At 42.9% G+C, this 21,217-nt stretch overlaps 1 protein-coding gene across 1 annotated transcript; it reads left to right on the forward strand.

Moving 5' to 3' along the window:
• The first annotated feature begins 1,148 nt into the window (after positions 1 to 1,148).
• LOC140258906 (acyl-coenzyme A synthetase ACSM3, mitochondrial-like) lies at positions 1,149 to 21,108 on the forward strand. Its single transcript, XM_072349622.1, has 15 exons — positions 1,149 to 1,229; positions 8,098 to 8,356; positions 12,948 to 13,213; positions 13,484 to 13,694; positions 14,679 to 14,886; positions 15,176 to 15,319; positions 15,928 to 16,084; positions 16,604 to 16,683; positions 17,389 to 17,512; positions 18,155 to 18,235; positions 18,554 to 18,655; positions 19,015 to 19,142; positions 19,263 to 19,362; positions 19,954 to 20,073; positions 20,690 to 21,108. Exons 3-15 carry the CDS (start codon positions 13,013 to 13,015, stop codon positions 20,780 to 20,782), a joined length of 1,749 nt encoding a protein of 582 aa, XP_072205723.1. The 5' UTR covers positions 1,149 to 1,229; positions 8,098 to 8,356; positions 12,948 to 13,012; the 3' UTR covers positions 20,783 to 21,108.
• Positions 21,109 to 21,217: the final 109 nt, after the last annotated feature.

The raw sequence follows: 21,217 nt of genomic DNA on the forward strand, positions 1-21,217 counted from the left end.
CTCTTCCTTATCTTTCTTGTCTGCAAATGCAAAATTTTTTGTGTTAAGCTGTTTGAATTTCAGGGAGGGAATTATTTAAACTGAAAACGTACCACACTGCATTTCCATAGCCTGAAGCTGCCACAGCAGCTTGTTGCACCTTACCTTGCTAGGCTTGCACTCTTACCTTCTTAAACACAACAAGAGTATTCAGTTTGATGCCATAATGGGCACAGATGTCCTCGCTGCTTGTCATCCCAAAAGGCATCTCTGGCACATCTTTTGCAGTCTCACGGAAGACTTCTACACTGTCACCGTGAATTTCCTAGTCCCAGAAAGAGTTATTCATTAAGGGCTGTGTCCAGGATCCTGACAGGATGTGTAGGAGCGAGAGCTACAAGTGATATGGCCCTGAAAGGCTCATGGGGTGTAGGTGAATGCAAAGTGGGTATGGTTTGCCACAATTACCTTCATGGGGAGATCGTCAGAATAGAGGAAATCATAGGAGTGCTGTGACAACACAAGTATGTTCACTGTTCTGGCTAGTGTTGGCTGGGCTGGGGCAATATAGTTACTGAACTGCATCCTGCACTCATCTCATCTGCCCTGCACTCCCCTGGCATTGCCACGCTCTGCCAAGACTTCTCCAGATGGGGAAGGATTGAGCTAGCAGCTGCTCCCCTGCTCCAGCTTTGCAGCACAGCTGCAGGCAGAGCTGCATGGACAAGAGGCTGCCTGCTTGCAGGGAAACCTAATGGATGTGTCAGTGGCTTTGACTGAGTGCTCCTCAAAGCAGGGATCTTGACTTCTACATCTGTCAAACAGTCACCATTCTGTCCACCCTTAAAATAGTAGTCAATAGGCACAGTGAAAGGCAGCAGCTCTTTCAGGTATGATTTAATCAGATGATTATTTCATGCTGGATGAATAGCACTTTATATGCTGAGATCTCCCAACACGTTTTGGCGCTCACATTTGTGAGCAATCTGTGACTAACAGAAGGCCAAATGCAACTCTTTATTTACTTGGACACTGCTGCGTTAGCTTCCACCCCTGCATTTCTGACATGGCCTCACTCATGCTGGTGCTCATCTACTGTTTTTTCAGGGAAATTGTGGAGCCCAGTCAGACCCGTCTGCAGGCATTGTCTGCTATCAGCCTTTTGCAGGAGACTCTTCAGTATCACTGCTATACCAAAAGCATCTCAGTCTGGTCCAGCACTGGAAAAGTGCCCTTCTCCATACGTGGCTGTGAGTAGATTTCTGCAAGGCAGAATTCTGGGCTCTGGGAGCATTTACACAGTTTGTCCTATCTGTTTGTGTTCACCACCTCTGTTACTCTGGGCAATTTGGTAATGAATCCTACTTTCCTCTGCCATAAAACATGATCTGTCTGCTGTAGCCAACACGTTTGGGACCTTATCAGTTCAGGTATGAGTCCAGGCATCGTGCCTTGAACTAGGCAGAAAGTTACCAGAATAAAAGTCTCTTGAAAGCATTGGTTGACCACTGCAGATAGGGAAGGCTTCAAGGACACAATGAAAAAGCAGAATTGAAAATCCTAGCCCTATTTTACTGACCTCTGAGTGCTTTGAGGGCTCATATTTACTTTATACTATTTGGCTATTGCTCTGCATCATTCAGTTCCAAATCCTGAGAAACTGACTCTACACTGGGAAGTAGCAGGATTTTACCTGAGAAAGGCCTGCATGAGTTGGATCATTCACAGTGCAGTATTTTGACTTCCTAATCCCAGATCTCTCATCTGGCAGGAGCTAAATAAACTGCTAATAACTGACTGATGGAGCTCTTTTCCATCTCCAAATTGAAAGATAAATAAAAGGCATTCTGGCATATTTGATGGTATTTATCACCTTTCCTTCCCTTTGCCAAATGTTCACATCTGTAATTTTATATCATCTTTGAATAGAAATACTGTGATTAGGTGGCGTGGTTTTGGCTGGCACTGAGTTTCATTTTCTTTGCAGAGGCTGACGCTGTTGTGTTTTGGGTTTTTGATGATAGTGGTGATAGCACCCCAATGCTTTCCCTTTTGCGAAGCAGTGCCTGTGCAGCATTGAGCACTTTCTGCTTCTTGTGCTGCCCTGCCCTACCAGGGTGGAGGGTACAAGGAGCCTTTCAGCACGTTCTGGGCCTTTTGGATGTGCCAGATTTGGTGGCAATGCAAAACAACGTAACTAAGAGATCAGAAGGGAAAGCAGCCTTCTGAGCTCTCGAGTGAATTACCTTAAAAAAGCCAATCACTGCCAAATCACCAGCATTTATGATGGCTTCGACCTGATCGGTGGAGTTGATTAAAACTGTGCTGGGTCCTGTTTGTCTTTGGATCCATGTGATAAAAGCTGAGGCCTGTCTGACTCCTGTGGCACAAAAAAAAAGGAATTAAAACGGCCTTCAAAATGAATGAGACTTTTCTGAGCAATCAAGACAGAAGCAGTGGAAGGTGAGAAGGATGCTGAACTTGGACTCCTTCTGACTGAGGTCAGCACTGATTCAAACCCAACTTCTGGGTCCCGTCACCGCCAGCTCCAGAAGACCAGCAGCTGTGAGCCCCGTTTTGTGGGACTGCTGCAAACAACTGTCCAGTCAATTGCTTGGAATGTGGAGAGGAGAAAATTTAGACAAGTAGAAAGCCTGTTCTGCAGGTTTTCATGTGTCCCACAAGTGAATCGAAATCATAATAAGCTATAAAGAGCTATCGACCTGAGGCTTAATCCAAAATGTCTTCAAACCAATTGCAGATTTTATTGAACTGGCGATTCAATTGAGTTAGGTGTCAGTATTGTTCCTTTGCTGCTGCAGGAAGGATCTAATAGGTACAGAGACATGATAAAACTCCCCAGTGGAATTGCAGCTTCACTTTTAGCCTAGACATGAGGAATGAAGCTGAAAACTGTCAAAGTTGTCCTTAAATTCGGCAGCATTCCATCTTTGGGGTTCCAAATGAGCATTACTGTGTTCATAAGTTCACACTCAGTCCATTTATTTGGCAAATTTTTCTCAGGTTTTCAGGAGTTTTAGAAATCTTAAATCTCTTAAAAGTAGTTTCTAGTTATTGTGTTTTCTAAGGAATTGGAGCCATAAATTGAGACTCTCAGCCATAAAATAGCCCCTTCATCTCTGCAAGTCTGGCATCCGTTTTGGATTAGAACAGAAGTCCGGCAAAGGGTTTATGAAAACTGTACGTGAAAACACCTGCATGTGTTATGCTGGGAAGTGACAGAATCAAGATGTGCTGTACAAGTGGATAATCAAAGATGCAAGTCCTAGCACTGTGTATTTTAACAATACGGCAAGGTCAGAATTGAGTCATACCATTTTACTGCCATCAAGTCATTTTGAGGCAGGCTGCACTGCAACTAGTCGAAAATGTGGAGTTTTTTGTTGTTGCTGGTGGTGTTTTGTTGTTGTCATTGGATTTTTTTTAAGGCCAAGCTGGCAGACATCGGCTGTAAGGAGTGCAGGCTGCAGAGCAAAGCACAGAGCACTGCCTAGTGGCTGCACAGGGCTTGGCTTCTATCCACGTGCAGAGCTGGGCAGCTTTGTGCCAGCAATGTAACCTCTCGGCAGGTTTTTCATGTGCGGAGTGTTCCTGATGCTGCTCTGCACGGCCTACAAGTTGTTTCTTCTGAGCAAATTTTGGCCTTGGAGTTGTAAATAACGATTTCTGCAGTGGCTGGGATTTGCTTGCAGATTCCCAGTGTTTACAGTTATACTTGCTAGGTAAGCTTTCACTAGCGATTGCACAAGCACATCAACAAAGTGTGATTTAAGTCATTATGAGCAGCACGTGTCTCTGAACAGTCAGTACTTCGTTGTGCAGATCACAGGGGAGAAGCAGTTTTGCTAACTCCTTGTGTCCTGCTAGAAGGTGTTTAGTAAGTAACAGCTCTCAGCTGAAGGGTGGCTGTGTGCGTCTTCTGTTCCGATGCAATGTGTTCTCTGGCTCTCAAGCATGCCTGACAAATTAGTTTACCAGTTTAAAAGATGTTTTCAAGTCAGCCCTATAGATTTAATCAGAAGCTTAAGTTGGAGCTTTCAATCTCATGTATCAGCACCTCTAATACACGAGTTCTGTATGGCAGACTGTGCTTTCAGTGGCATTTGTGCAGGAGCTGTTTGCAGCAGTGTAGATTATGGGAAACATGAGTATGACTTTCAATAGCTGATGTAAAAGGAGAAGCAAGTTACTAAAAATACTTAAGATCAGCTTTCAGCAGAGCAGCCACAGGGGCTCAGGAGTTGAAGTCTGAGCGTTCCACTGTGTGCAGGCTCAGGAACAAACTTCACAATCCTTTTTTAAACTCGGGACTCAAGTGTATTTGCTCAGAGCACAAATGGAGGCTCAGGCAAATCGTGACATTGTTGCTAACTCTGCAGGAAGAAAAACTGAAAGGAAAGGAAGGGAGAGAGGAGAGCAGAGGAAAAGAGGAAAAAATAAAGGAAAAAAGAAAACAAAACCAAAGAAAAGAAGTTACTTGTCTGTGCTTTTGTTGGAAGAGAAGCTCTAACAAGGCCTGGATTTCCAAGGATTGCTCGTCTGTCCTATTCCAACAGTGTCATTTTTGCTGAATAACTTTTCCCCAAAGCTTTGTAATGATTCCATAATTTCCTTTCTGAGCCATGTATGAGCTCCCTCTGATGGCTGCACTGTAAAATTCTGCTCTTTGGCTTTGTTCAGAGTTTGTTGTTACCTGCAGCGGATTCCTGCAGCACTCTGCTGTGCGTCCAGTACCTGTGGAAGTTGCAGCAAGCCAGCAGAAGTGCAGACTGAGTAGGTTTGGGATCAATTCCTTGTTTGGTGTAACTTTTATGCATGGTTTGTGTTTGTTTGTAGTACGTGGGCCTGTGTCATTTTGGGGGTGTTTCTGTGTCCTCAGAAGAATTATGCCAGTTGTGAGCTTGGCTGTGTGAACTCAGCAGAGAGAAGCATATTCAGTTATAAATGTGGAAGAGCAATTAAAGTCAAAGTTCTTGTATGGGTATGGAGTTAATTGCATGTTTAATACCATGGGCACAAGGAGTTTGCATAGCCTCTATCTGAGCATCCGTACTTTTTTGCTTGGCAGCAAAACAGGTCAGCAGTCCTGTCATGAGCAGTGCATAAGATAATTTACCTTTGCAGTCTATAGGAGCCTCCCTGATGCCATCCACAAAAAATTTCACAGTTGGAAACTCGTGAATATTAAATTCTTTCCTCAAGTCATGTTGATCCGTGACGTCTATTTTGCCAAACTGGATTCTTGGAGCTTCTTTCTTAAGCAGTCGTGCAGCCTCAGCAAATTCTTTCGATACATTCTGAGATGCTTGAGATAAAGAAACATCTGGAAAGGGTCAGTCAAAAGAGAATGGGTTACACAGGCTCCAGTGCGGAGCTTTGCAGCAGAAATTATTATGTCAAATAGTAGCAGGAGAGGCTGGATAAAAAGGCCATTTGTGACCCAAATAAGTGAGAAATTATCTTCTTACTTTGTTTTGTTGTTTCTGACTGTTTGAGACTACTCTCCTAAAAAGAACCTCAGAGCATGTTTTACACAAAGCCTCACCAAATGGATATGTTAAAATGGGAAGAGCACCAGAAATTCTGTATTTGGAACACTGTGATGACCAGAGTAAGCAACCACTTTGTGGTGCCATGTAGCCAGCTCCTATATACCGCAGTGTGGGCAGAGCTATCATGACCCCTAAGTGGCAATATATGGAAGTATGATGAGTTCCTCTTTAGCTAATTGCTGATGGCCTCCAGTTTCATAGGGTGGTCCATACTGATGTCTGGTGATTGCTGCAGGCACTGTGAATATGCCTGTTGTCATGCTGAATACTGATTTCTTAGCTGTCAGTTCCTGGCATGGTTAGGAGTCCTACTTTTCTTCTTTCCTGTGTGGTCTGCTCTTAAAGTTTTCACTAAAGAATATGATTTTCTGTGTAGAAGAATGGTTTCCCGTTTAACATATTAGACTTGAAGTGAGAAAAGCGAGTATTGATCTTGCTGCAAATGCACATTTTCTTATGTGACCTTGAAAGTGTTTGCATTCTATTCTACTGTGCAAAATACAGCCCATTATCTCCTTTGTTGACTTCTGTACTTTGAATCTGAGCTAATATAATGTTTGCAGTTTGCAGTTCAGTTGAGGTCTTCTGCTATGCAAACTCTGGAGATTATTCAAGAGTTTGGATCCTTATACAGAATGTTCAGTTAAAAAAAAGCATGTATAAGGACATCTAGAGAATGGATCGATGCTAATCAGTGGGACTGCATCCAGCAATTAGAATAGCATCTAGTGATTCTAGTGATGCTTGTACCTGCCTGGACATGCACTTCAACCATCCAGCTCCCTTTTAAAAGCACATTTTGCAGATAAATCTGTTTCAGACAGTGTACTCTTAAGGACTGAGACCGATTTCCAACAAAGCCTACATGAATGAGGCACCCACATCCCTTTCTCCCTCATGATGCATTGGGTTCCTGTAAAAAGGTTAGTTATCAGAGATATGTGTTTGGGGCTGTTTTTGAACTGTTCCCATCTGCCACGTAATGAGCAGATTCCTGCATTGTTGGATACAGCTCCTAGCACACGAGTGAATGTGCTTTGGATGTTGGCTTTATGAGTGAGCTGACACACTGATTTAAAATCAGTCATGCTCCCTTCGCTGCATGGAAGTCTCCCTTCTCATATATACGTGGCCAGTGGCTTCTCGTTTGTTTCAGAAACGTCACCTTCTGTTTTAATGCCTTGGAAAGAAGGTGAATGTGTTTGAGAGTCACCCTGTCTTGCCTATTAAATGTCATTATCCCAGCACCAATTATCAGTCACAGGCTGCAGGAATCCTATAGCTGACCTCCTGTCTCACTGCATGCACAGATCTGCTAGAAAAGGTAAATGTTTCTTTTATCTTATTTTTTTTAATAGGTGGAAATATGCTTGGAGAGTGAAATAGCAGCACGATGCACAAATGCACTGCTTATGTGTTTGTCCTTAGGTTATAAAAAGACAATGAAAATGTTACCACCCAGATAAATGAGACAGGAAAACTAGTGACAACTGCAGCACAGAGGGACCTTGACAGGCTTTAGGAATAGGCCCGTGTGAACTTCACGAAGCAAAGGCTAAGTGCAGGGTCCTGCGCTGGGTCAAGGCAATCCTCAGGGTTGTCAGCGTCTGGAAGAAAAATTGACTGAGAGCAGCTCTGCAGAGAACTTGGAGATGAAAAATGGGATTCAAACCAGTAATGTGCTTTTGCAGCCCAGAAAGTCAGTTGTAGCCTGGGTTGCACCAAGAGTGTGACATCAGGTGGATACAGGTGACTGTCCTGCTCTGCTCCACTCCTGTAAGATCCCACCTGGAGTCCTGCGTCCAGCACTGGGGTCCCCAGCATCAGAAAGACATGGAGCTGTTAGAGCGGGGCAGTCATGGAAGTCATCAGAGGGGTGGAACGCCTCTAACGTGGGGAAGTGCTGAGAGAGATTTTAGCCTGGAGAAGAAAAGTCTGTGGGGACTAAGTTAATACATGACTGAAAATGGTCACGGTCGGTGGCTGTTTGCAGTACTTGGAGTGTTCGTGTTTATAAGTGGACACGTTTCATCCTCCCCGTGGCGCTTAATTGTTGTTGACGTGCTTGGGATTTTTTGTTAATTATCTTGTTTTTGAGGATGAAACTGGAAAGCAAGAATATTCTGCCATGCACTTCGCCTCAGGGGCTTATATTCAGTTAACACACAGTGTAAATAACAAAACTCTTCCATGCAGGCAACACTCAGGCAAGATCTGCTGTCTCTTGGAGGCAAATGCTCTGTGTTCCCAATGCTAGCGTGCCTCTGAGTGATACTTAGATCAGTTTAATGGCGATGCTGCAGACAGCAGCAGAATGAGGGCCCATTCATGTGAACTTTGAAACTCAGTGCTCCTAACACAGTCAGGACACACCATTCAGATAAGAGAACGGGCACGATGCCATGTGTTGCTTATGCTGTTTTCAGACATTGTTCACTGTTCTTTCACCAAAAAAAAAAAAAAAGCAAATTGAAACTGGACTCTCAGCTCTTCTGCCCTCCCCCACCTCCTTTGTGCTGCCCCTCCAGTTACTTTCTCATTGCAGAAAACAGTCGGGATGAAGGCAGAAGAATGTTGGATTTCTGGATCATTACTTCATTTCCATAATGGGAATCTGCCCAGTGTACTTCGCTCGGCTCATTAGGGTACTGAAACTGCATGGCAGAAAAGCAGCAGATGTTTTTATATTAAATCTTGCCTGAAGGAATACAGAGCTGTGACACACTGAGGGTGGAACTGCAGGAGGCGCCAGGAGGGGAGAAGATGTCAAAGGAGGCCTTTCCCCACTGAATATCCTGCCACTGGTAAGTAGATACTGTTATACAGCAGGGAAAGGTTGAGGTTTTCTCAGTACAAACAGATGTTATGCAGATCTAGAGCATTAAATCCAAGTTTGGAGCTCACACTTTTCCTCTTCTTGGTACAAGTCCACTTTCCGGGGTGTATGGGATTCCTTTGCATTCTTTCATTGCATTGCCAGGATTGAGAACAGTTGAGAAGAAGAATCTCAGGTCTTGTATATGCTTCTACAAAGATAGGGTATTGCTTTAACTACAAACAGCTATTCCAGATCCAGGATTGATTTGGGATTTGCACCTTGTGCTCAGTGCTTACCTGCCTTTAGAGCCGAGCTAGGCTGCAAACCTGCAGATTAAGGCTGAGCTGATGTATGTGGTGCTGAGCTCAGTGAGTGCATCACAACTGATAGCAGGGTGAAGCAACGTCAAGCTCAGGGAACAGAGACAAAGCTTTTGTTTTCTTACACAGACTGAAAAGTCCATTGTCCGTAATCTGTAGACACTCCCATAGTAAACTGATCTCAGAAAAAGTTCCTGTCTTTAGTAGTATCTTCCCCTGCTTGTTTGGTTGAACTGTTTCTACTTGGAGATTTACAGCATTTTTATTTACACTATTTACACTGCAGTCTCTCATAGGACTCCATTATCTCTGCTGTAACTCCTCTCTCTGCACCAATCATAATGCAGAGTGTTTAATATTAAATGTTCTATGTCTCCACACGTTATTTCTGTCCTTCTGAAGGCTGAATGTTCATTTCTGGTCCAGCAAAGCACTAAGCACAAGGTATGCAGGCATGGAATCAGAAGCACATCTATTAAAATTCAGTGTGAATGTCAATGATGATCTGGAGAAGGAGTGGGATGAGCACTGCTCCATGGGACTGGCCTCCCTGATAGCTTGTATGAAGCAAGTGAGTAAAACATGTTGGAAAGACCAGTGCTATCTACAGGGCTTCTGCAGCCCCACTGTGAATGAGTTTTGCAGAATTGCTCTTTTTATGTCCTATACCCCACTGTGGCCTCTATGGGCTTATTGGGGCCACTGGCAATGAAACTGAGAAGGACCTTCTGAACGTGAAATGGCATCCTCAGGTTTGCATAAACTGTAACACAACCCCTTGAAGGAGTTTTGCTCTGACAATAAGAGTTTGTGCTACCAGCAGGCTGTTCAGAAAAGCTCCCCGTGTGGAGGGGGAGGTCACGTAGTGTCTGAGCCTTTGGGTGGGTGCAATCACCAGACTATTTTTTGGCTTTTGTGATTTACTTTTTGCAATACCAGAGCTCCTAACTCACAGAAATAGTTGCTCCCTCTGTGGAATGAGCAGGAACGTAATAGAAAAGGCACAATCCTGCCTCCACCTAATCAAGTGCTGATTTCAGGGAAAGAGACTTGCAGACCTATATCATGCAGTTACAGATGCTGAAATAATGTACAGAGCCATTCCCTACAGCCCAGACACTTGCAGAGGAGAGATGCCATTTAGCATAAATCTCATGCAAAGTGTGGGTGAAAATGTGAGAGAATTGGAGCCCTCTCTGATTTTTGAACACACAGTTTCACCCATAGTTGCTGTGAAACACACTTGCAAGATTCACTTGGAAGCAGAGAATGCAAAGTCAGAGCTGCACACGTGTAAACTTAGTATCAGTTTTATGGAGCAGGCTGGTGCTCAAACGCTCCAAAAAGAAATCAGTGATTGTAGTTACTGTCAGAAATAGAGACATGGTGGATATAGAACAAGGGCTGCTGGAGGACAAAGCAACAGTAGAACCGGCATACCTTCATGCTCCAGCATCAACTGTGCTCTGCAGAGCTGCCAGGATAAGGGACAGACAAAGCTGATACTCACAGAACTCCACCAGCAGGTACTTCGTTTCCTTCAATGCTCGGTCAAAGTTGCTCTTTTTCAGCAAGAGTACGCTATTCTCCTTTCTTATTTTGGGGAGTTTGGCTTTCCTTAGCTTTCTTTCACTTGGGCTTATGCTCTCTACAGCCAGGAAAGCTGAGAGAAATACCAATGGCAGAAGGAAGAAACGATGCATCTTCATCTTGCCCTACCTTTATTCGGTGACCGAAAAGAAAGGAGCTAAGGGGGACTACGCAGCAGTATTTGCTGTTCAGATGGCTGCTGTGTTATCAGCCATACTACTTAGAGGCTGATAAGGTTGTGAAATTTACCACCAGTGGAGCCAAATGCACCTTTCCACTGGAAGGTTAACGTAATTACTTCCCCATCTCTAGCACTGTTTGGAAAAACAATTTCTGTGGAGATAATAGGTTTGCAGTTGCTGTAAGTAATAAGAACCCTGGAGAGAGAAGGTGGGAGAGCACAGGAGGGGAAACGTGCCCACAGAAGCATAAGTCAATTTGACAGCCTGCTCTTGTGACTGTAACGTAGCCCAGGGCTACAGGCAGGACAGTACATGAGGTAACAAGAATCAGAGGATCATAGAATCATAGAATTTTAGAATGGCTTTGCTTGGAAGGGACCTCAGAGATCATCAGCCCCCTGCTATGGGCAGGGTTGCCAAGCGATAGATCAAGTGCTAAATCAGATTGCCCAGGGCCCCATCCAACCTGGCCTTGAGCAACTCCAGGAATGGAGAATCCACAACCCCTCTGGGCAACCTGTTCCAGCACATAGGAAAAGCAGACGAGAGCTGCTCCTCTGGTTAATACCTGTTTATCTTTTGTGCTTGCAAAGCTACGTTCTGCAGATTGATTCAAGGTAAGCTCTCCGATGAGGTGCTTTGTTACATCTCAAGAAAGATACCTACTTTGTGGGTTAAACCACAACATTTTGCTGTTGATTCTCAGCTATAGAACAATTTGATGCGATGTGAACAGTTTGTGACCTAGATTTGTTAGCTAGTGTCTGTAGAGTAACTGAAGGCTCCAGATGTTTACTTTCAACCTTTGGATAGCTTTCAAATATGAACTCTGAAGCCAAAATATTTGCCAGCATCTAATAGTAGCAGGAACACCTATGATCCTTAAGCCATGTCTAAATTTGTGGCCTGGGGTGTACACCCAAAGGTGCAGCGACTCTGGTGGGCTGATAGTATAGAGGGCGAGGACAGAGATGACTTGAAGATGGATCTGTCCAGTTCAGAAGAACCAAACTAACAGCTGAATATTTTTTTCTCTTGAAGGGGTCAAAGTGTGGCTTCGCTCTTTCCCACTCTTAAACTAAAGGGTGAAAAATTTGGTATTAGGAGGATACTTCTCAAAAGTGGTCGGTGATCTTGATTGTGATTGATGTGCTAGTCTCCAGTTTTTGGGATTGCTTCAGTTTAGGTTGTTTTCATACCTGGTGTGAGGAAGGCTTGGTTTGAAGTGAACTCCTCCTTGTAAATCTCAAAGGCTTTGGGTTGTAATGCACCTTGAGACGTGTCTGATTAGCACTTGTACAGGGCGACTAATGAAATCAGAGAGCTGTACACTCAGGCTGCTTTCAAGATAAGATCACGCTTAAATACAGACACAGCAATCAGGTTCTAAAGGGAAGGAAGAAAAAAGCAGGAAGATAAGAGTCTCCTGTTTGACTTTGTGGTTGTTTTCTCTTTGTAACAGAGAAAACATCTGTTATTCATCTCTTTTCCAAAGCTGTTTTCCAAGTAATATCCTAGGAGGGTAAAAACCGTCTTTCAGAATAACAGAGGGAACAAGACCTATTTGATCTGAACATATCCTGTTGTAAGCAACCCCAGCCTAAGGCTCCCAGAGCACAGGTGGGATGACAAAGACAGCTGCTTATAGACCTGCTTTTCCTTGTCTGCCTCTGAAACAGACAGCAATCAGATCAAATCTGTTCTGAAAATCTCCTGCAAGGGAATAAGCACAAACCCAGAAAGGGCTTCTAATCTCTGGGAGGGAAACTGGAGGAGAATGATCCGAAACTCAGTCCTTCCAGAACACAGGGGAAGATTGCCTTAGATTTAATGAGGTCACCAGATCCCCAGGGACTTGATTCAGCTCATACATTTGATCAGATGGTTCTGCATCTCTGAGCAAAGATCCTGTTTTTTTGACTTCCCGAGCTGGGCTGTGAATGTCTGCACGTACCTGTATGTCGTGTAGGACAGAAGTGATGGAATTTTCTTTGTATGTTTTACAACGTGTAAAAAATGTGGCGCAGCTTCAGATGAAGGAAAAAAAAACAGATGGGAGATTTTGGAATTCCATATTTGCCTGCGGACTGTTTGTACTGAGTTTATTCCGGGCCCCAAACAAAATCAGAACTCAATGGGAAAAAGAGACACCGTTTCATAGATTAGTTATTTGGTGTGGAGAGCCGCCACCTAGTGTGTATGTAGGACATGACATCATTACAGAGACTGGATCAGAACCATGTCCTAGGTATCGGAGAGGATATCAATCAGATATTCGAAGCTCAGCACATTTCCTGACTTTTAGCAATAGACCATTTCATTTCTGTGAGTATCAAACTTAGAAGAGTCGAGAGATACGGGATTTTGAAATAAGGAGAGATGAGGAGAGATGGGATTCATTCATAAACTGAAAAACTAGAGAACGAAGATGGAAAAAAAGCCCCGACTATCTGGCTGTTTCTAAACACAATTTCTTTCACTGCAGATGTCCAGTCCCTGTGAGTGTTCACCTGGATTGTTTTCCTACCGCCTGATAGATCTTTGTTTATCATGAGGACATTTATGGTATCTCGGATTCCTCAGTGCTTGCAGATTCTGAGGTCTCCTTCCAGACTTTTCCATGGACGTAAGAGGCTCCTTACATCCCAGATTATTTCATATTATGACTCTGTAAACCGGTGTGAGAAGGAACTACCCAAATATTTCAACTTTGCAAGCGATGTCCTGGATGAGTGGCTGCAGCTGGAAAAGGTACGATTTGCTTCTATTTTATAGGCACTGAAACAAAAAGACAATAAAAACCAATTTTTGTGATGGATGCTGGATAACGATAGCTGGAAATACAGCACAGTATTTTCTTTGTCAGAAATGTGGGCATCGCTCCAAGGGACTGATTACCAAAGATCATTTGCATAGTCTGGAGTTAGTTTGGACGGAAACTAAACTTTTTAAGGTTTACCTTAAACATTTATATTTTTATATAAATATTTATATTTAATATGTTCTGTTGCTCTGTTCTAGGATGGAAGGCGACCGGCAAACCCAGCTTTTTGGTGGGTAAATGATGAAGGGGAAGAGGTGAAGTGGAGCTTTGAAGAGTTGGGATTTCTGTCCAGGAAAACAGCTAACATACTTTGTGAGGTGTGTGGTTTGCAGAGAGGAGACAGAGTGCTGGCGGTTCTGCCTCGTGTCCCTGAGTGGTGGCTACTGAGTATAGCCTGCATCCGGGCAGGTGAGTTGTCTTATTGATCTCTGAGACACAGAAAGAAAGCAGAAAATAAATAGATGTGAGGAAATGGCTCTGTCAATCTGAAAAAAATAAGAAAAAGGAAAAGCAGAAATCGGTTGCTCTTTGCTGATCAATTATTCTCTATTATTCTTTTATATAGAAGGAGAGTTGGCAGCACCCACACAGGAGCCTAAATGATGTTACAAAGTAGATGCTGAACAGATCTTGTTTGATTAAATGCCATCCTTAGTTGAAGCCAGAGGAGGCTGAACAGTTACAGTCTGAGGCCAGATTTGAGCAGACGTATTATCAGTATGGGCAGTTCTGATGCAGTAATATGACAATAATAGCTAATAGTTCAGTGCAGAACTTTTCTGCTCTGCTGTTATTTCCACAGATTCTTCAGAAGAATTTGACACATCACCTTTTCAGTCTGCAAAACATCCATGATGATTCAGCATCAAAAGGGACGCATACAAGCGTTTTTGTATTGTTTGCTCTGTTGCAGGTTACAGATGGTACTGAGGCTCAGCAAACCCAGTTCTTTTGTATCCATGGGAATATTGTTCAGTCTCTCAATTCTTCAGTTTCCCAACTGAAAAACTGGGTGGACACCCCTGAAGGGGCAACAAGACTGAAATCGATCGTTTATGTTCAGACTGTTGAAATTCTTGGGAAAAGAATGTATAGAAATCCGGGAAATTCTTTTTTCTTTTTGTCCCCTCCGAAGCTGTGATACCAATCACATCCTGCCCATTTTCCAAACTCACATTTGTTGATGCTACAAAATTAATCCAAGCAGCAGTGAGATGTTGACTGAGCAATGTGTGTAGGCTACCTGAACTGGATCTGTTGAGTTCTATGTCATGTTGGAGGTATTAATTCCTTATTAAAATGAACGATGTCTTCATTGCACACTATCACGTTGTATAAACATCATAAAGACGACTGGACCATTTTCCCAATTCTTTGTTGCTTTTTTCCCAGGAATTGTCTTTATTCCAGGAACATCCCAACTAACAGCCAAAGATATTTTATACCGACTCCAAGCTTCAAAGGCCAAGTGCATCATTACCAATGACACCCTGGCACCTGCAGTGGAATCTATCTTGCCTGAATGCCAGTTTCTGAAAGCCAAACTAATTGTAGCCAAAGGGAACAGGGATGGATGGCTCAACCTCAAAGAACTCTATGCGTGAGTATCCAGTTGTCTTAGCACCATCTCTGTGAAATAAAGGAAACTGTGTCAGGTGACACTGCTGAGTTTTCACATTCCCAAATACCAGTGAGTTATGTTTTTCCAGCCCTCTGCCAACTCAAATGCGCTCTCTAACTCTTACGTGTACCGTCTGATGTAACTATTTTGTGAGATCATATATTTTAGTGCCAACTGTTTTCCCGTTTAACTCCTAAATCTAAAAAAATAAAGTTTCTTGTGTGGAAAATGCACGTGTAGTAACCATCATATGCTGCTTCTTCTGAAGGGTGACATCTGCTGACCACAAATGCGTTAAGACAAGACATGACGACCCAATGCTCATCTATTTTACCAGTGGAAGTACAGGCTCTCCAAAAATGGTGGTGCAGTCCCACAGCAGTTACGGCATCGGATTTGCAACCAGTAGCAGGTATTCATTCTGGATGCTCTCAGTGTCTTGATGAAGTGACATAATCACAGAATGACGGGGGTTGGAAGGGACTTCTGGAGATCCCCTAGTTTAACACTCTCTGCTAAAGCAGTTCCCTACAGCAGGTTGCAGAGGAAAGTACCCAGTTGGGTTTTGAATATCTCCAGAGAAGGAGACTCCACCGCGTCTCCAGGCAGCTTGTTCCAGGGCTCCATCACCTTATTTCATTTTTTAAAATGAACACTAACAACTGCAATAAATGTAGGCATTACATCAGTGTAGGATCTTGCTTCTTCCTCCTCTTTCTTCTCCCAGGGTGAAACAAAGCTTATTAAATGTTTTTTGTAGACTCCATTGAAAGCATCAGCCACAGTGTTTAATAACTCACAGGGCTGATTGCAGAGTAGCAGTCAGGATATCCTCCTTGGAGAAACAAGAGAATGTTTCAAATCTTAAATTCCTGCCAACTCTCTGCAGAGCCCTAATTGCTGACACCACATCTTTTGATTGAAGCCTTCTGTCCTTGCCTTTATTTGTGCTGTGACATGGACCTAAGTTAAGTCTTTCTCACAGTGTGAACCATTTATTTTTCCCCTCTGCTTTATCAGGCACTGGATGAATTTGACTCCCTCAGATATAATGTGGAATACCTCTGACACTGGCTGGGTAAAGGCAGCTTGGAGCAGCATTTTTGCACCATGGATCAGTGGATCTTGTGTTTTTGTTCACAATATGCCACAGTTTAAACCAACAGTCATTGCAGAAGTAAGCATAACATTTCATGCTGTGAGCTTCATTTCCAGCTGGCGTAAATGAAACAAACAAACTGGATTCCAGAGCATACCTGCTCAGCATTCTTCAGCAGCAGGCATGGTACTTCCCACATCCCAGCAATTATCCCCCCTTATGGTGCATGGTAAAAGGAGCGAGCGTTTTCCCTCCTGGTTAGGCTATAGGGCAGGGGAGATGTGGTGAAAGATGCAGGAAAGAATTAACTTAAGATCACTGCTGTCCTGTCCCAGTGTTTCCCCACTAAACCACATCCCTGAGTACCACGTCTCCACCTCCAGGGACAGTGACTCCAGCACCTCCCTGGGCAGCCAATTCCAGCACCTGATGACGACTCTTTTGGAGGAGAAATTTTTCCCAATATCCAACTTAAATCTCCCCTGGTACAACTTGAGGCCATTCCCTCTTGTCACGTTAATATCTCATGTTATCTACTAGGTCAGAGCCATCATTACATCTTCTTTTCAATAAAATCACGTCCTTTTTTTCCCCTAGACTCTCTCAAGATACCCTATCACCGTCTTCTGCACCGCCCCCACTGCCTATTGCATGCTTGTCCAACATGATCTGAGCAGGTACTGCACACCTGTGTGCTGCAGGGGTAGCAGGGGCTGGGATGTAATGCTGTGACAAGCATCAGCTGCTTAGTTACTTATGTTAGGGTTGTTTGTTTGTTTGTTCAACTAAAGGAAAGCTAATTAAAGGAAAGTCATGCACTCAGAAGAGAAGCTGTGTTGCAAAAAAGGAGAATAAGAATTCACACCTTGGTCCATTCAGGCTTCAGGAATGGAATCTCTGAAAAAAAGAGTACAAAGTTATTTGGCAGCTGTTCCCACTGGTCTGTTACAAAGTATTTAAGCTTATGAGTAGTCAGTGTGGTTTGTAAGGAGATTTCATACCATTACTTGTCTTATTTTGCCAGGGCATAGTCACCTAATTCAGCTTTCCAAGAACAGCTGACCTGTTTGCTCAGATAGTTCCTTTCTTGTTCTTCTCCTGAGGAAATGCCTTTATTTACTCTTCTTCCAAGAAAATTTGCACTTTTTTTTGTCCCTACCCAGCTCCTCCTGACACAGAGATAAACCCCCTCAGTGGTAACATGAGTAATCTAGGAGTCCAATCAAGGACAGTGTGACAGAAGTATCGTAGTCATTTCCAAACTAGCTTGTGAAGTTTTAGGCATGCTTCCTTTGGAAGCTGAGGCACGTTCCCCAGGTAAGACCATTCATTTGCTCTTCTCAAAAAATAAGAAAACTCTTTTATTTGCTATTCTTCTCAAGCTACAAATTCATGACTCTGAAACGTTGTCTGTCTGGAGGAGAAGCACTCAATCCTGAAGTGATGGAGAAGTGGAAAATCCAAACAGGGCTGGATATCTATGAAGGCTACGGCCAGACTGAAACAGTATGTTTGTATTAATTTCTCCACTATGCCATCTCAAAGGTAACAATACCCAAGTCATAGTGTGCTTTGATTAATCAGTGGAAAGGGGAGCATCATTTAAATGAACTTTTTGAAAAGGAGCTCCCTGCAAAATAACTTGTAGTAGATCCCTTCATTGTCTTTGCTTCAGAAGAAAAAAATAACAATTAATTTGCTCTGAGTATCAGTTTGGCCCATCTGAGCTTCTGATGGAAAGTATTAAATCAGTTCACATCCCTGCTGACTCTGCAAGCAAACATAACAAAGCTATTAAGAATCAGATTTCAGGCATTCTCTCTACTTACCCTTGAGATGGTCCCAAATTAATTGTCCCATTATTGAAATAAGATATGCGATGTCTCTGCCGCTTTGTCTCTGCTGGATTGCTAATTCAAGTGTTTACAAGAGAATCTGCTGGCTCAATCTGAGCAAAGCAACCTTATTCTGCACAGCTGACCCTTCCCTGATGTGATAGAGAACCATGACGCTTTGGTCCTGATTCAGTCCTGGCCATGACAAAGTCATGAAGAGGTGTCATGCCTAAAGCAAGGCCATCATAAAATCTACAAAATGCTGCAGAAATATGAATATATGTACATATATATGTCTTTATCTATCGTGCAGGTAACAATATGTGCCAATATGAAAGGAATGAAGATTAAACCTGGCTCTTTGGGAAAAGCTGTCCCACCTTATGATGTGCAGGTATGTTGGTATGTGACATCTGAGCTCAGATGTGTTTGTGGGCACACACCTTAAGAAAATGCTGACTGTCCCCATGTGTTGTTCACTTGTTACATCACAGATGTTTCATTAAGTTAATCAGAGCAGTAGTGATACATCCCTTTGGACAGTGGTAATTGGGCAGTGGAATAGGTCCCCTGGGGCAGTGGTCATGGCCCTGGGATGCCCGAGTTCAAGAAGCATTTGGACAATATTCTCAGACTCTGTGAGCCAGGAGGTGGACTTGATGATCCTTGGAGGTCTCCTACAACTCGGGGTATTCTGTGATTCTTCCTGTAGATCATAGATGACCATGGGGCTGTTCTGCCCAAAGGAGAAGAAGGCAACATTGCCATCAGAGTTCAACCTTCACGACCCTTCTGCATGTTCTCTGAGTACTTGGTAAGTTCAAGTTGTTCTGACTGCTGAGAAGCTCAGGAGAGACCCAGAGCAAAGTTACTGAGGAGTCAAATTTCATCCAGCATCTTCACAGGGTCTCTCTATGTGACTTGAGAGTTTTGAGCCTGACCAGTACATTAATCAAGAACAGACTGGCAGAGTATAACTGCAAGTTGCAGCCTGAAGCAGAAGTAGTTTGTTCCACACCTGTACCTGACCATGTTATATTTCTTTGTTGCATTTGGCCCGTCACAATGAATAAGCCTTGAAGAACTTAGCTCTATGATCCTATCCTATCCTATGAGGATTGCTTAAGAATTAGTTCTGATCACATTCTTTCTTTTACTATTGATTGTTGTCAGGATAATCCAGAGAAGACTGCTGCCTGCGTGACAGGAGACTTCTATGTCACTGGGGACAGAGGGATTATGGATGAAGAAGGATATGTCTGGTTTGTTGGAAGATCCGATGATATAATTAATTCTGCTGGGTAAGTCGGCTGCAACTAGATTCTGCTGTTTGCCTGTTAATGGCCTGCTTTTCTTTTAAAAAATGGACCTAGTGAAATGACAAGCTTGCTGTGGTTGTCATATCTGTATTTTTCTCCTAGGTATCGTATTGGTCCATTTGAAGTTGAAAGTGCATTAATACAACACCCGGCAGTCTCAGAGTCAGCTGTTGTCAGCAGTCCTGATCCAGTTCGAGGGGAGGTAAAGATATGGAAAGAAATGTATCTGGTTCTAAGTGTTGAGTTCTCTACATATGCTGGACTTCCTTTGGGAAGATTCTGAAATTAAAATGGGTTAAAAAAATTAAAAACTGTGCTTTAATAGATCACAGAATTGCAGCATTTCCCTGCATGCAAGGTTGGATTTGGAAAAACAGATCTTTTGTGGCATCTTTTTGTCTAAGAAATAGTATTTGAGATTTAATTCCTTGTGTTCTGTCACCAAGCACGTGATGGCAGTGGTAAACAGAGTGTTTTTGTGGTTATGTGCTCATAACCAGCTCATCAATGTGTCTTTGAGATCTGAGATGAAATATTCAACTGCTTTCTGCTCTAAAACTTCTGGAAAGTTTAATAGTGTGTAAAGTAAAGAAGAAAAACATGAAAGGAAAAATAGCAAACATTCTCATGCTTCAATATATGTCATTCATTGCAACTCATTTTGTAACAAACAGCCAAGGACTGGAGAGATTAAAGAAAGAAGTTGCATTTTTGTATTTTGGTGCTCAGTTTTAGCAATCCCTTAATTATCACAGCTAGATGTTAACAGAGTCTTTTCACTTCTGTGGCACAGGTAGTCAAAGCCTTCGTTGTTTTGGCTCCTGCTTTTGCATCACACAACCCAGAAGAGCTAACTCGTGATCTTCAGCAACACGTCAAAAAGGTGACTGCTCCTTACAAGTACCCCAGGAAGGTAAGTGTGCCACCAAGAGCCAGGTCTTGTAATTATGTCAGAAACTGAACTGGTTTTGGCCTGACCCTGTTTCTTTTCCACTGCTTTCTGACAAAATCTTCCATTGCAGTTAACAAAAAAATAAAGTAGAGAATTTGCTGCAGCTGCAGCCTTGGATTTGCTGTTCTTCCAAGGGGGGGAAAAAAGACAAAAAAAAAAAAAAAAAAAAAAAAAAGGAAAGAGGAGATGGTAAAAGCAGAGTCCAGTTCCTGAAGTCCCGAGATTTTCACAGTAACTTGAATGGACAAGGCAATCTGTTCTTATCAGCTCCTTCCCTGTTCAGACTCAGTCAAAACAAAGCAGAAATTTCTGCTGGCATCATGTCTGGAGAACGCCCACGATTCTCCTCTTTAATAGTCAAAGATGCTCCTCTTCAGGATCATTATACTTGCTCTTGCAAGCAAGTATGGCCAGTGCAGCACAGCTAAGATATGCAGCAAGGAATTTCACCATCCCAGCCCCAAGTTGTGCAGCTTTGCATCTTGTTACCCTCACCATAATGTTAGAGCATCTTTCCTTGCATCTCTGAGATTAATCAGAATGTGTTTAGCTAAAAGCAAGCGTTTTTGTCATTCAGGTGGAGTTTGTTCCGTCTCTGCCAAAGACGGCTACGGGGAAAATCCAGAGAAAAGTTCTAAGAAACAAAGAGTGGGGAAAAGCATCACATTGAAAATGGAGGAGAGAAAACTTCCATCATCCACATCAGCCAAATCACGGTGTTTGGACTTGGCATGTTGTCATGAACCACAGCACTAAGAGAATGCATGGAAGAACAAACTGCAGGGGGCAAAAATGGAGGCACTGCTCGTATAACCTGAGGATGTGAGATATAAGAGTCACGTCCACCATCAACCCACAATGATTCGGATGGGAAAAGACACAAATAATTGAAAATGTGGTATGAGAGTGGAGAGAGTGACTCAAGACTGCAGGGAAGTTTAATTTTTTTTACTGCAATTAATATAAACATCAGATTCCTTTAAAAATAATAATAATAATAATAATAATAAAGGTCCACAGCAATTTTGACAATTGCAAATAAATGAGAAATTAATAAAAGTAATATCTCTGCACAGTAATGAGTACAAGCAGTGATGGAATGATA

Source organism: Excalfactoria chinensis, chromosome 14 (genome assembly GCF_039878825.1).
Source record: "Excalfactoria chinensis isolate bCotChi1 chromosome 14, bCotChi1.hap2, whole genome shotgun sequence".
Classification (NCBI taxonomy): Eukaryota; Metazoa; Chordata; class Aves; order Galliformes; family Phasianidae; genus Excalfactoria; species Excalfactoria chinensis.